The sequence below is a fragment of the Syzygium oleosum genome, unplaced genomic scaffold (assembly GCF_021117445.2).
Source record: "Syzygium oleosum isolate NSW1041296 unplaced genomic scaffold, Sole_v2.1 Sole_v2.06, whole genome shotgun sequence".
In the NCBI taxonomy this organism is placed as follows: Eukaryota; Viridiplantae; Streptophyta; class Magnoliopsida; order Myrtales; family Myrtaceae; genus Syzygium; species Syzygium oleosum.
In genome coordinates, this window is record NW_026607490.1 from 7,069,965 (window position 1) to 7,084,440 (window position 14,476).

General features: G+C 39.1%; 2 protein-coding genes and 1 non-coding gene across 4 annotated transcripts; all 3 read left to right on the top strand.

Moving 5' to 3' along the window:
• Nucleotides 1-226: 226 nt before the first annotated feature.
• Nucleotides 227-297, top strand: TRNAG-CCC (transfer RNA glycine (anticodon CCC)). Its single transcript has one exon. It is a non-coding gene; the product is annotated as a tRNA-Gly (tRNA).
• Nucleotides 298-1,032: 735 nt separating this feature from the next.
• On the top strand, nt 1,033-6,419 carry LOC115694010 (putative protease Do-like 14). Of its 2 annotated transcripts, XM_056312119.1 has the most exons (10): nt 1,033-1,587; nt 2,094-2,186; nt 2,280-2,465; nt 2,577-2,683; nt 3,272-3,489; nt 3,639-3,720; nt 4,260-4,408; nt 4,838-4,958; nt 5,566-5,658; nt 6,112-6,419. In XM_056312119.1, the coding sequence occupies exons 1-10, from the start codon at nt 1,527-1,529 to the stop codon at nt 6,250-6,252; spliced, it is 1,251 nt and encodes a 416-aa protein (XP_056168094.1). In that variant the 5' UTR covers nt 1,033-1,526; the 3' UTR covers nt 6,253-6,419. The 2 variants fall into 2 exon arrangements, with proteins under 2 accessions (XP_056168094.1, XP_056168093.1); XM_056312118.1 differs by having other exon boundaries at nt 1,034-2,186.
• Nucleotides 6,420-8,821: 2,402 nt separating this feature from the next.
• Nucleotides 8,822-13,867, top strand: LOC115694009 (putative protease Do-like 14). Its single transcript, XM_030621110.2, has 10 exons — nt 8,822-9,011; nt 9,522-9,614; nt 9,708-9,896; nt 10,003-10,115; nt 10,765-10,973; nt 11,122-11,203; nt 11,746-11,894; nt 12,300-12,420; nt 13,114-13,206; nt 13,650-13,867. Exons 1-10 carry the CDS (start codon nt 8,951-8,953, stop codon nt 13,788-13,790), a joined length of 1,251 nt encoding a protein of 416 aa, XP_030476970.2. The 5' UTR covers nt 8,822-8,950; the 3' UTR covers nt 13,791-13,867.
• Nucleotides 13,868-14,476: the final 609 nt, after the last annotated feature.

Here is a 14,476-nt window from a genome sequence, read left to right on the forward strand (position 1 = left end):
TTGCGGTACTAATGGTAAGACATACTGTATGAACACACCGCAGATATTTGCTTCCTTTTCAAAGACCCGTTATCCGTAGATATAATTGAAACCAACTAATCTAATATGATCCATATTTTGGTTTACTGGCCACCGATCCAATATGATAATCATAGATAGAGGGAACGTTGGTGCAACATAAAATTAAAAATATAAATTATAACTACGTGGTCCCAGCAACAAGAAGGCGCATCTAGTGTAGTGGTATCATAGTACCCTCCCACGGTACTGACCGGGGTTCGATTCCCCGGATGCGCACGTTCCCATCACTTTTTCCTGTTTTTGTCGTTCATGACTCTCGAATTTTTTAAATAGGGATGGATCTAGAAATTTTTCTTGATGGGGGCAAAATTTGATCAAACACGAGTATTTTAACAATTCATACAGTGTAGTCACATTTATATATATCAAAAGACTCGCACTTTGGAGGCTTGGTTTGCCTATAAAAACTGCGTGTTCATGATTTTAGAACTGTTCATTCAGCTTTATTATCAATTTATAGGGGAGAGTTGAGTTTATATATTTACTACCGACTTGTGATTGCTTTTTTTTTTTTTTTTGAGAAATTTAAGGGGCTAAAAGTTGTTCTTTAGGCCAAAATACCTTAAACTATTTTAAAAAGATAGAAAAATTGAGTGAGGGTTTCCCAACTTCTATACGTATAGACCAATCCCTCCTCATGATCCAGCGACACGAGAAGATGTCGTGGCACTCTTGAAACATTTGAAAGAAAAAAAGCAAGAAGTTAATGCTTCAAGTATATATATTACCGGGGAAAAAACACTAAAAAAGCTAAACATACTCTCAAGGAACCCCATTGACTTTGTCTTCTTGAAATCTGAGAAAAAAATCAAACCAGCTTTCTGTCTCAGAAATAGTTATCTGCTTCCTAGCAGTCGCATGTGCGTCTTGTTGTTGCTAGGATAGGAATGTAACATGCACGTGCTCGCTCTGTCACTATCCAACCAGCATGAATCATTTCATTGCAAGGCATTGTAAATGAATGATCGAACCTGTACCAGCGTGGACATGTATATTATATACAGCAAGTGTCGATTTTTTTTTAGGACAATCGAGTCACGGCGATGCAATTTGATTTGTTCGGGAACGTGAAATTCATTCGTACATGAAACCTGCGAGTCATTTTCTTTATTTTCATACGAAAACCCCACCAAATAAATGGCATTTAATAAGGACTTTGACTTCGGAGTCAACAACTCAAGTGTTTCTTTGCAGGATCAGAAGTTGTATTTAGGCGTGGGATCGCTCGATGGAGACATCAACTGAATGTGGGCATCACTTGATCTTTACTCAGGAGCTTCCTGCGTGTAATATTGCTTCTGCTTCTGCTCTCAGCACATTGCTCTGTTCCAATGCGTGCCAGCAAAAGCTTTTACGGCTGGAGGGAAGTCTAGAGCAATTTTGGCTTTCGAGTATCATTAGGAGTGGAAATTTTCATTCTTTTTTCTTCGCCTGCATAAATTTTGATGCTACAGATGGTGGGAATTGCTGTTGCTGGTTCTGGTCTGTTTCATGCAAATGCTAGCAGTAAGTAGCTTGGTCTATTTCATGCCAATGCTTCTGTTATATGTTCAGCATCTATGTTTAATATGTTGCAATTTGGTCTGTTTGCCTAGAAACAGGAAGTATATGTAGTGCACGTTCTTAGGTTAAAGTTTTTATTTTTGCGGTTCAGGGCATCTTTTTGTGTATCTTTGCAGTAAATAGATGCTCAAGATTTCTTCAGATATGGTGCACTTTAGAATGCGTGTAGGCTGTGCCCGGTGGAACCCGTGTGGCCACTCCTTTTAAGCAGAGATGGTAATGTTATTGCATGTATCCGGTGAATGTAGGTTCAGTAATTCCAGATCCTAGGGGTAGGTGAATCTCATGAGAGACCCATTAGATCTAAAGGTCGAAATGTATTGTCTCGCATAGGGAGGATTCATATTAAGGATCTTGGAGGGATAGCAGATCCACTAGTCACTTAATGTTCTTTTGTAGTTGTAGTCAACAGCCTTTTTTATATACTACCTTGTTTGTTCGAATGCCAGAATCAAGGCCATCAGTCTCGATTCCTGCCCAATTGCATAAAGAATTCACGCCAGCTCTCCCAGCATTTATTTCCTTGAATCAGTGGCGACACGGTTTGTCTCCTTGAATTTTATCAGCAGCAATGTTTAACTCCACTCTTTTCCTTTTGTCATCATTTGTTCATTTTCTGTTTTTGCCACTCGCAGAAGTACTTCCCTCCAAGTCTCTTCAAAGTAGTTTGATTAGATGTTTTGATACAAATAAGGCAGCTTCTGCTAGTTCTGAAGAAAATGCAAAACCAAATAACAGATATTTTGGCAGAGACACGATAGCTGATGCTGCTGCTAGGATTGCTCCTGCAGTTGCTAATATATATGCTCAACAAGGGGAAGGTATGCCATGTGATCTTTCTCGTATTAAGTCCTCCGGGCCGAAAATCTTCGGTTGGTTGTTTTTTTGCGGTAATCTGAAAACTCTCTCCTTATCTTGCTGATGAGTGCTAGACCGGGAGATTGGTTCTGGAACTGTTATTCATGAGGATGGCTACATTTTAACATGTGCTCATGTTGTCGCCGACACAACAAACGCAGTATATTTGGCTGATGGGAAGGTTGGTGTCCGAGGATGTACTTTGCTTTCCAAATTTAATGGCCTAAGTTCAAGTTTCTCACTGTTTTTTCTTCTTTACCACATCATCTTGGAAGTAATGTTATTATCTTGAACTTGCGTATAGTTGAGGATGGGAAAGATTACCACTTTTGTCAGAATACTTACCCTTCAACTTTGCTCAAAATATTGTCATTCTATTTCTCTGCACATAAGCATGCAACTGGACGGCATAAAAAACATTGCACTGCCAGTATCTGCAAGATTGGTGTAGTTTTGTGGGTACATATTGCTTCCTCGACCCAATGTTGATGAGAATGAAACTCTAAAGTGCCATGGACTTGGGTTAAATTATATTATGTTCTTGTATTTAACTGTGCTGGAAATAGAATAGTTATGTTAGAAAGTCCAAAAACCAGAAGTTTAAACATTAGGTGGAGGATGACCACCTGTACATAAGGCTCAGACAAAGCCGTATTGCACTTGGTTCAGTACTAAAGATTGTGGATGCTTCCATTTTCTAGACAAAACTCACCAATTTAAGCATGGATGGTCCTGGGCTCTTGGCTTACAGACAGAAAGAATGTCGCAGGTTTCTGTATGCTTGCAAGACATGGAGAAAAATATTGTAGGCCGGGTTGTTGATGCTTATGTGGATCTTGACATTGCCATTATAAAGATCGATTCCCCAAGTTCTCCCCTTCCAGCAGCAAAAGTTGGCTCATCTAGTAAGCTTCGTCCTGGAGACTGGGCAATAGCCGTGGGCAGTCCACTTTCCCTTCAACATACTGTTACACTCGGGATTATCAGGTCATTCAGCTCGTACTTACAATTTGACCAAGCAATTAATTATTGTCCGAGTATTTGTTTTCCTCAGCTGATTGTATCATCACCTAAGTATGGATGTACAATTACTACTCAAAGTAACAGTTCCTTCCCTCTTCTTTTGCTTAATGTAGCTGTGTTCATCGCACAAGTAATGAATTGGGACTTACAGGAATGCCCATGGAGTATATACAGACAGATTGCGCAATCAATCCAGTAAGATGCAACAATTCCTGTGTTTGCCTGCCTGCCTGTGATTGGTTTGTGTTTCCTTTGCTGTTGCATTCACATATTCAACGTTAATAATATTAGAAGGGTCTCTGTGCATTAGCTGCTACACTAAAATACCAGTTCTGGCCATACTCCTAGATATCTGTTACGTTAATGTGGGAAGAATAGGAAGTACAATGCCAATTAGTTATATGGGGAAAGCAAGTCTATCTAACGGAGAGGTGCAATGCTACTTTGAGCCTCTCTAGAAGCGTGAGAAATGGTAAAAGGGGGATCGTGTATTTCGTCATTAGTGTGCCACCTATCTGTGAAATGTTGGCCACCATCTATCATCACATAGATGTTTATGATGCAGATTGTAGACCCTAAATAATACAGTCTAAGTAAATGGAAGTCTGGGACTGCATTGGTGGTAAATTCACGTGCATGCACTTCTGTGTCCAAGTTAAGCTAGATCTTTTGGCATAACTGCGGTATGCTCCTTAACTTGACGACAAGTTGCCATCTTTTCGTTCTTTGTTTAGGGAAATTCTGGGGGTCCTCTTTGCAATGTTGATGGAGAAGTAGTTGGTGTCAATGTTGAGACTATGAATGTGGAAAAAGCATCTGGAGTGAGCTTTGCTGTGCCGATTGATTTTACTTCAGCAATCATAAAGCCCTTCCAGAATTGTCGGTAAGTTCTATTTTGGTGCCTCAGACCTGCTTGATATGTAACTATTATTGCAAACTCTTCTATTGGTATGATAATCAATCGTGTCGTATTCCCTATAAAATATGGTGACTAATCTCAAAGCAAGCATGTCATTGATTTTCTGATGTGCATGTTGATCTTGATCAATTGGATACTTTCTATTGCATTTTCTGCGACAACTCCAGATGTTGGGTGAAAAAGAAATAGTTCGATGATATCAGTAGTTTGAGCTTAAACAATTTCTTTTGTCATTGATCAGTAACTAAAATGGTCATGTCAAAGTCTTCTCCAGTCTTAATTCTCCAAACTTATTTCCTAATAGGAATCATTTGCGTAAGTTCTTGCTTAGAGAATTTCTGATATTTCGAGCATATTATCTTTACTATCTGACAGATAGCAACTTTGTGGCAGGAGGACTGTACGACCTGATTTTGGCTGGGTTATGCGGAATGTCAGTGACAAGAACTTCCAAGCACTTAAAAAATATTACCCCACATTTCCTTATGCTAGAGATGGTGTCTTTGTACAAAAGGTAAGTCATTTTATTTCTTCTTCAGGAAATCTGGAAATGTTCTCCCTCTTCCCTTTTCCACGATGTCATTAGTTTTTAAGAAGAGTGCCTGAATTTTGTGTGCAAAATTTGCTACTGTTGGATATTGTATTGCTAAGGTCTCTGGTATTTGTTTAACTCATCATCTTGCTTCTCTTCTATGCTCTCTATTTTCTCGTGAAACATGCTATTTGAAAATATTCATGAAAACCTCATCTGGAAAAAATGTTCCATCAAATAAACCAGCATCACTTGTTGACTGTGCTATGATAAGAATCATACTGAATAAGCGACATTAACGCCACGCTGGTGCTGCCATTTATTTTTGAAAGTACCCTAAAGAAAGCTCTCTTCAGGAGACAACTTATGTTGCCTGCTTTTGAGTATCATTTGACTAGTCAGGTGTCGATCCATATGAATCGATCCCCAGTTCTTTTGACAGTGAAACTTGTATTTTGTGTACTCGTGGAAATTTGAAATCTAATGTCATCATATTCTCATAATGCTGTTCCAGCTAACCTTTTTAGTCAAATGCGTGCTTCTGATTTGTTTACATTACCTTTTCCTTACATATTCTCATCTTCATCAGGTAATAAAAGGATCCCCTGCTGATCGTGCTGGCATTCGAACCGGTGATGTGGTCGTGAATGTTAATCTAAAACAAGTTCGAAACATAAAAGAGGTAAAAGTTTTCTTGACCTAACAAGCATAAATTCTGATTCAAAAGTTGTTTACTTGGTACATCGAGCAAATAATAAATGGAACACTGGAATCTTTATCAAAGATCTCAATTAGTGTATAACGTGTTCGTCAGAATGACTTGCACTCGTTTTACTTGATGTCGGCGTATCCTTGACGTGAAATGAGTATGGCTTCAAAGGCTTGTTAGTCTCTACATGGATTGTGATCAACGGTAGTTTCAAGATGAGGAATCTTGGATGTTATATAAAATGAAAGAAGCGAAGATAAATTACTGATTATCGATGGATGAACAATGAACAGACAAAGTTGTTCACTATAAACTAAAGTGTCTACAGTTTGAGATGGCAGCTCAACTTCAGCTGTCTGATTTATTTGGTTGGTTATCGTTATTGAAAACGAGAACTAAAGCGCTTGATTCACCAATTTGTTGCAGATGATGGATGTTATGGGGGAGAGATCTGGGGCACCTGTCATGGTAATTGTGAAGAGAGTCAGGTTTGGCAAGGATGATTTCCTTTGTCTGAACATAAATTTCGAGGAGAAAGATGACGCTGCTCCGAGGCCTCGACTTTGATCGAAGCATAGTTATTTGCAGTACAATAAAAGTCCAGGCGAACTGGTACCTTGGATCATTGTTTTCATGAGAGGACAATAATGTCCCACATATCATGTCATCAAAGAACCTCGATCTGGTGATTAGAATAAAATGTGATTGTTTTCTTTGCAAGAGAATCTGTACTATGTACATGCGTTGGAACTTTACAATTCAAGCCTCAGCTACAAAGCGCCCAAAATGGAACCAACAATCGCTTGACAAGAATCTCGTACAGCTACTTCTAACATGTTTGGCTGGTGTAATGCGCGAACCATGTTCTGATAACGTCAACTTGAAACCCAAGGTGATTTGAAAACTCGTTGCATACATAGGCCTTGCAAAATGAGCCTGAAATCACTCGAGATAGCACCGAGGAAAAGAAAATCCTAACTCAACTGCAAGATTCGCAATCTGAGTAATTTCCTAAATCTTAAATCCTAAGTCTGTAGGGAAGGCGAGTTTGCATTTCTTGCGATTTCTACCTCGTGTGTTTTAAGGAGGTTTTAGCATGTCACTACTAATGCATTTCCCTTCGTATGACTTGGTCATGATTTCGTTCCTTACATATTATCATGTGATTATCATAACCACAATCGGCATCTATGAAATGCTGACGTGGAATTTCGACATTAATAGAGATTATAGTTCGTGAAAAAACCCAAGTTGGCATATCAACTGTTCCTTCGAACTCGACTTGAAACTGAATTTTTGGCTCAACATTTCACTCGATTTATAACCATTATCTAGTCCATGAAAAAAGAAAGAATTTCACTCATTTTTTATATTTTCTTTCCCCCTTTTTCAGTTTTATTACACGCCTTGTCCAACACTCCAAAGTCCAGACACCAACTCTATTGCAGCACACGCCTGCCTACCTACTAATGGCAACGACGGGGCGTAAGGAAGCGAGGACACTAGATTAAGCGGCGACGAAGATGGTTCCATGGCGCCATGGCGGTTCGCGTGGCGGAGATCAAGGAAGAAGATGAGTGAATCTGCAGTTCCTTTTGTTTCTTTCCCGTTCTCTCATTTCCTTTGTCCGAGTTGAGATTTCTGCATGAAGAGAAAAATAATATTATGTTCATTATCAAGTGAATAGTACACGAGCATATTTATAGGCCATACACAATGACTATCTAAAGCAACATATTAGGATCAATCGAGAAAAATATATAGAATAACCTAAATATATCTCTAACAGTCCGAATGATTGAACCTGCCTATTGAAATATTAAACTAACGTTCATTAATCCACTTTGAAAGTCATTGTAAGGCAAGCTGGCATTGCCATTGCAGCTTCAATGGCTTGGTTTTAGCATTTTGGAGTGTGGCTTGAGCCTTTGAACTCTTGCTAATGGATCCTGTCCGATCTTGAGTCTTTCTTTAACCACGTGACAGAGAAAGAACTATTATATTTTGAGGAATAGATGACGACTTGGTAACAACTATTGTATTTCAAAGCAACTAATCTAATATGATCCCTCTTTTTTGGTTTAGTGGCGACTCATCCAGGCAACAGCAAGAAGTTGCATCCGGTGTAGTGGTATCATAGTACGGTCTCTCTCTCTCTCTCTCTCTCTCTCTCTCTCTCTCTCTCTCCTTTGTCTCTTTGGTTGAAGATGTAGTTTCTTCCAAATGATTTCCAAAATAAACTTGTTTGTTATGTAATGAGAGGTCGTCTCTAATATCCAAGGCATAACAAAAAGAATTTTAAAGGAGGACGGATCTAAATTATTTTTTAGCGGGGGCAAGATATGGTCAAAGGATTATGTTAACGATTCACGTAGTGTGATTACCCAAACAAATTCTCAAAGGCAACGCATTGACTTTGTCTCCCTAAAATCTGAGAAAAATATCAATCATCTTTCTTTCTCAGAATTAGCTATCTGCTTCCTAACAGCCGCATGTTTGTCTTCTAGCTGCAAGGGAATGAATTCCACATGCACGTGCTCGCTCTGTGACTATTTAACCAGTATGAATCGTCTGATTGCTACATAAATGCAACTCGTTTCTAAGAAATGGTGAATCACACTTCACGCGGAACGCATTGACTTTGTCTCCCTAAAATCTGAGAAAAAAATCAATCATCTTTCTTTCTCAGAATTAGCTATCTGCTTCCTAACTGCCGCACGTTTGTCTTGTAGCTGCAAGGGAATGAACTCCACATGCACGTGCTCGCTCTGTCACTATTTAACCAGTATGAATCGTCTGATTGCTACAGAAATGCGACTCGTTTCTAAGAAATGGTGAATCACACTTCACGCGGAAACAAATTTTTTTTTATTGTTTGTTTTACATGATGATCCAAGAGTCCAAAACGTTGCAAGTCATAGAAAATGAAAGATGGAAGCTACCAAAATAAAAGCTGGCATTTAGTCAAGGACTTGGACTTGGGAGGCAACTACTTAAGGTCGTTTCTTTGCAGGATCCGAAGTTGTATATAGGTGTGGAATCATTCGCTGGAGAAATCGACTGAATCTGGGTTATCACTTGATCTCTGCTCAGGAACTTCCTACAAGTAATTTTCCTTCTGCTTCTCCTCTCAGCACATTGCTCTGTTCCGATGCGTGCCTGCAAAAAATTATTACCGCTGGAGGGAAGTTGAGCAATTTTGGCTTTCAAATATCGTTAGCAGAGAAAGTTTTCAGTCTTTTCTTTTTTGCCTGCATGAATTTTGATGCTACAGATGGCGGGAATTGCTGTTGCTGGTTCTTGTCTATCTCCTACATATGCTAGCAGTAAGTACCTTGGTCTACTTTATGCAAATGCTTCTGTTATATGTTGGTGCATCTATGTTTAATATGTTGCAATTTGGCCTGTTTTCCTAGAAACACGATGTATATGTAGTGCACATTTCCAGGTTAAAGTTCTCATTTTTGCAGTTAAGGAAATCTTTTTGCGTATCTTTGCATTAAGTAGAAGCACAAGTTTTCATTGGATATGGTGCACTTTAGAGTGTTTAAGGCCGTACCTGGTGGAACCCATGTCACCGGCACTTCTTTTAGATAGAGATGTTAATGCTATTGCATGCATCTGGTGCATGTAGGTTCGATATTTCCAGATCCTAGGGCTAGGTGAATTCACGAGCAACCCATTAGATCTAAAGGTCGAAATGTATTGTTTCGCATACGTTGGATTCGTATCAAGGATATGGAGTGGTTAGCAGATCCCCTAGTCAATTTAAAATTCTTGTGTAGTTGTATTCAAGAGCCTTTTTAATGAACTACCATGTTTGATTTGAATGTCAGAATCAAGGCTATTAGTCTCAATTCCTGCCCAATTGCATAGAGAATTCACGCCACCTCTGCCGGCATTTATTTCCTTAAATCAGCGGCGACGCGGTTTGTCTCCTTTGAATTTTATCAGAAGCATTGTTTACTATTACTCTGTTGCTTTGTCATCCTATGTTCATTTCTTATTTTTGCAACCTGCAGAAGTACTTCCCTCCAAGTCTCTTCAAACTGCTTTGATTAGGTGTTTCGATACAAACAAGGCAGCCTCTGCTGAATCTGAAGAAAATGCAAAACCAAATAAGGTATATTTTGCCAGAGATGCAATTGTTGATGCTGCTGCTAGGATAGCTCCTGCAGTCGCTAATCTATATGCTCGAAAAGGAGGGCAAGGTATGCCATGTGATCCTTCTCTTGATGAGTCGTCCTGGCCAGAAATCTACCGTTACTTTTTTTTTTTCTGCTAATCTGAACAGTCTCTCCTTATCTTGCTGATCAGAGGAAGAAGGGGAGATGGGTTCTGGAACTGTTATTCACGAGGATGGCTACATTTTAACATGTTCTCATCTTTTCTTCAACAAAATGGACGTGACATATGCAGCTGATGAGGAGGTTGGTGTTTGAGGATGTACTTTGCTGTCCAAATTTGGTGGCTTAAGTTCAAGTTTCTCGCTTTGTTTTCTTCTCTACACATGATACTGGAACTAATCATAATATCTTGAACTTCACATAGACATGCAAACTGCATGTATAGTTAAGGATGAGAAAGGATGCCACTTTGTCAGATTAGTTAGCCTTCAACTTTGCTCAATATACTGTCATTCTATTTCTCTGCACATAAGCATGTAACTGGAGCGAGTAAAAATCATTACTCTGCCAGTATCTGCATGATTCATGGAGGTTTATGTGCACATATTGCTCCCCCAACCCAATGCTGATGAGAATGTAACTCTGAAATGCCATTTTTTTCAATTTCTTTTACCAGCACTATTTCTCAAGGCCCTTTCTGGGACTTGGGTTATATTGTGTTTTGTTCTCGAATGCAACCGTGCTGAAAAAATAATTAGTTGTGTTAGAAAGTCCAAAACCCAGAAGTTAAGTTGTTAGGTGGAGGGTGACTACTTGTATACAATGCTCAGACAAAGCAGTATTGCACTTGGTTCAGTACTAAAGATTGTGGATGCTTCCATTTTCTAAACAAAACTCACAAATTTAAGCATGGATGGTCCTGGGCTCTTGGCTTACAGAAAGAATGTTGCAGATTATTGTATGTACGCAAGACAAGGAGATAGGCCATGTTGTTGATGCTTATGTTGATCTTGACATTGCCATTATAAAGATCGATTCCCCAAGTTCTCCCCTTTCAACAGCAAAAGTTGGCTCAAGTAGTAAGCTTCGTCCTGGAGACTGGGCAGTAGCCATGGGCAGTCCACTTTCCCTTCAACACACTGTTACGCTTGGGATTATCAGGTCATTCAGCTTGTACTTACAATTTGACCAAGCAATTAATTTTTGTCCGTGTATTTGTTTTCCTTAGTTGATTGTATCAGCACAACTGCGTGGATGTATAATTGTTAGTTAAATGACAGTTCCTCCCCTCTTCTCTTGCTTAATATAGCTGTGTTCATCGCAAGAGCTATGAGTTGAGACGTGAAGGAATGGCCATGGAGTTTCTACAGACAGATTGTGCAATCAATCCAGTAAGATGCAACAATGCCTGTGTTTGCCTGCCTGCTGTGATTGATTTGTGTTTCCTTTTGCTGTTGAATTCACATATTCGACGTTAATATTACTAGACAAGTCTCTGTGCATTGGCTGCTGTATCAGAATACCAGTTCTGATCAACCTCCTAGATTTGGGTTACATCAATGTGGGAAGATTATGATTTACAATGGCAATTAATTATCTGGGGAAAGTAAGTCTAGATAATGGAGAGGTGCGATGCTACTTGAGAATCTCAAGAAGGATGAGAAATGAAAAAGGGGGAATCCGTATCTCATCATTAAGTGGGCCACCTATCTATGAAATGTTGGTCACCACCTTTCATTACATAGATGTTTTAAATGCAGAATTGTAGACCGTACATAACACAGGCTAATGAAATAGAAGTCAGTGACTGACATTCGTGGTAAATTCACGTGCTTGCACTTTTCTGTCCGACTTAATCTAGGTCTTTTGACATAACTGTGGTATGCTCCTTAACTTGACAGTAAGTTTCCGTCTTTTCTTTTGGTTTATGAAGGGAAATTCTGGGGGTCCTCTCTGCAATGTTGATGGAGAACTAGTTGGTGTCAATGTTGAGACTATGAAGGCGCATAAAGCATCTGGAGTGAGCTTTGCTGTGCCGGTCGATCTTATTTCGGCAATCATAAAGCCCTTCCAGAGTTGTCAGTACGTTCTATATTGGTGCCTCAGACCTGCTTGATATGTAAACTATTGTTATGAACTTTTCTATTGGTAAAATGATCAATCGTCTCCTATTTTCCTCTATATTATAAAAGAGGTGATTGATTTTAAGTCAAGTGTTTCATTGATATTCTGATGTGCATGTTGTTCTTGAGCAGTCGGGTCCTTTCTATTGCATTTCTCTGCGAGAACTCCATGTATTGGGTGGAAAGAAATAGTTCGATGACCTCGGTAGTTTAAACTAGAACAATTCCTTTCATCATTGATCAGTTACTGTAATGGCCTTGTCAAAGTCTTCTCCAGTATTCATTCTCCAAACTTCTCCAGCACAAATTATGATATTTCAAGCATATTATCTTTACCTAGGTAACAGATAGTAACTTGTCGCAGGATGCCTGTACAACCATATTTCGGATGGGTTATGCGGAATGTCCGTAAGGAGAACTTGGAAGCACTTAAACAATATTACCCCACGTTTCCTAATGCTTTAGAAGGTGTCTTTGTACAAAAGGTATGTCTTTCTCTATGTCTTCTTCGGCAAATCTGGAAATGTTCTCATTCTCTTCCCTTTTCAAAGACGTCTTCAGTTTGCAAACAGAGTGCCCCCAATTCTGTGCATGGATTTGTGGTTTTTTTTTTGGGGGGGGTGGGTGTGTGGGGGGGCGGGGGGTGTGGAAGGGGGGTGCTCTATGGTGCATGGTCAAAATTTGCTACTGTTGGATACTATATTGCTAAGGTCCCTCTTATATTTGTTTAGCTCGTTGTCTTGCTTCTCTTTTGTCCTCTCCATTTTCTCGTAAAAATGCTATTCGAATTACTAATGAGAACCTCGTTCGGAGAAAATGTTCCATCAAATAAACCAACACCACCTGTCGACTGTGCTATGATAAGAATTATACTGAATAAGCAACATTAACGCCGCACCGTTGCTTCCATTTCTTTGTGACAGTACCCTAAATAAAGCTCTCTTCAGGAGACAACTTATGTGGCATGCTCTTAAGTATTTTGTCTAGTGAAAATGTCAACCCACATGAATCCATCCCCACTTCTTATGACAATCAACTTGCATTTTGTGTACCCATGGAAATTTGTAATCTAATGTCATTTTATTCTCATAATGCTGTTGAATCTAGCCTTTTTAGACAATTGCATGCTTCTTATTTGTCAACATTGCCAGTTCCTTATGTATTCTTAGCTTCGACAGGTAATAAAAGGATCCCCTGCTGATCGTGCTGGCATTCAAGCCGGTGATGTTGTCGTGGATTTTGATCTACAACAAATTCGTAACATAAAAGAGGTATAAGTTTTCTTGATCTAACAAGCATCTATTTTGATTCAGAAGTCGTTTACTTGGTGCTTTGAGCAAATAATAAATGGAATAGTAGAATCTTTATGAAAGATATCAAGAACTGTATAACGCATTCGTCAGAATGAATTGCCCTCGTTTTACTTGACGTTGGCCTAACCTTGATGGGAAATGAGAAAGGCTTTAAAGGCTTGTCACTCTCTACATGAACTGTGATCAACAGTAGTTTCAAGTTGAGGAATCTTGGATGGAATGTAAAATAATAGAAAGAGGAGATAAATTACAGATTATCGATGGATGCAGAATGAACAAAGTTGCTCACTATAAATTTAAGTGTCTACAGTTTGCGATGGCAGTTCAACTTCAGCTCTCTGACTTATTCAGATAGTTAGCGCTATTGAAAACGAGAACTAAAGCGCTTTTTTCGCTTGCAGATGATGGATGTTATGGTCAAGAGATCTGGGACACCTGTCGATGTAATTGTAGAGAGACTCATGTTGGGCAAAAATCGCTTGGTTCATCTGACCATAACTTTTGAGGAGAAAGATGTTGCTGCTCCAAGGCCTCGACTTTGATCTCAACTTTTATCAAATCCTAGTTATTTGCAGTTCAATAAAAGTCCAAGCGGTGTGCTACCTTGGATCGTTGACATCACGAGAGAACAATAATGTGACATGTATCATGTATTGAAAGAACCTTGATCTCGCTAGTAGAATAAAATGTCATTATTTTGTTTGCAAGTAAATCAGTACTACGTCCACGCGTTGGAACTCTACAATTCAAGCCTCAGCTGCTATGTACCGAAAATGGAATCGACATTCGCTTGACGAGAAACTCGTAAAGCTACTTCGAACATGTTCAGCTGGTGTAATGGGCGAGCCACATTCTGATAACGTCAACTTGAAACACGAGGTGACTTGAAAACTCTGTTTTATACATCGGCCTTGCCAAATGAGTCTGAAATCACTCAAGATAGCACCTAAGGAAAGAAAATCCTAATACAACCATAAGATTCTCAAACTGAGTCATTTCCTTAATCTTAAATCCTAAGTTTGTAGGGAAGTTTTGCATTTCCCACCATTTCTACCTTGTGTGTTAAGGAGGTTTTAGCATGTCACTACTGATGCATTTCCCTTCATATAACTTGGTTATGATTTTGTTTCTTACATATTATCATGTGATTATCATAACCAAAATTGACATCTATAAAATGCTGACATGAAATTTCAATATTAAATAGAGATTATAGTTCATGAAAAAC

What these genes read in the sequence shown, in the direction of transcription:
- LOC115694010 (XM_056312118.1), top strand. Translation starts at nt 2,030, where the DNA reads ATGTTCTTTTGTAGTTGTAGTCAACAGCCTTTTTTATATACTACCTTG. An exon ending in CTTGAATCAGTGGCGACACG is followed by an intron (nt 2,187 to 2,279) that starts GTTTGTCTCCTT and finishes TGCCACTCGCAG; the next exon opens with AAGTACTTCCCTCCAAGTCT. An exon ending in GTTACACTCGGGATTATCAG is followed by an intron (nt 3,490 to 3,638) that starts GTCATTCAGCTC and finishes TGCTTAATGTAG; the next exon opens with CTGTGTTCATCGCACAAGTA.
- LOC115694009 (XM_030621110.2), top strand. Translation starts at nt 8,951, where the DNA reads ATGCTACAGATGGCGGGAATTGCTGTTGCTGGTTCTTGTCTATCTCCT. An exon ending in CTTAAATCAGCGGCGACGCG is followed by an intron (nt 9,615 to 9,707) that starts GTTTGTCTCCTT and finishes TGCAACCTGCAG; the next exon opens with AAGTACTTCCCTCCAAGTCT. An exon ending in AAATTCGTAACATAAAAGAG is followed by an intron (nt 13,207 to 13,649) that starts GTATAAGTTTTC and finishes TTTCGCTTGCAG; the next exon opens with ATGATGGATGTTATGGTCAA.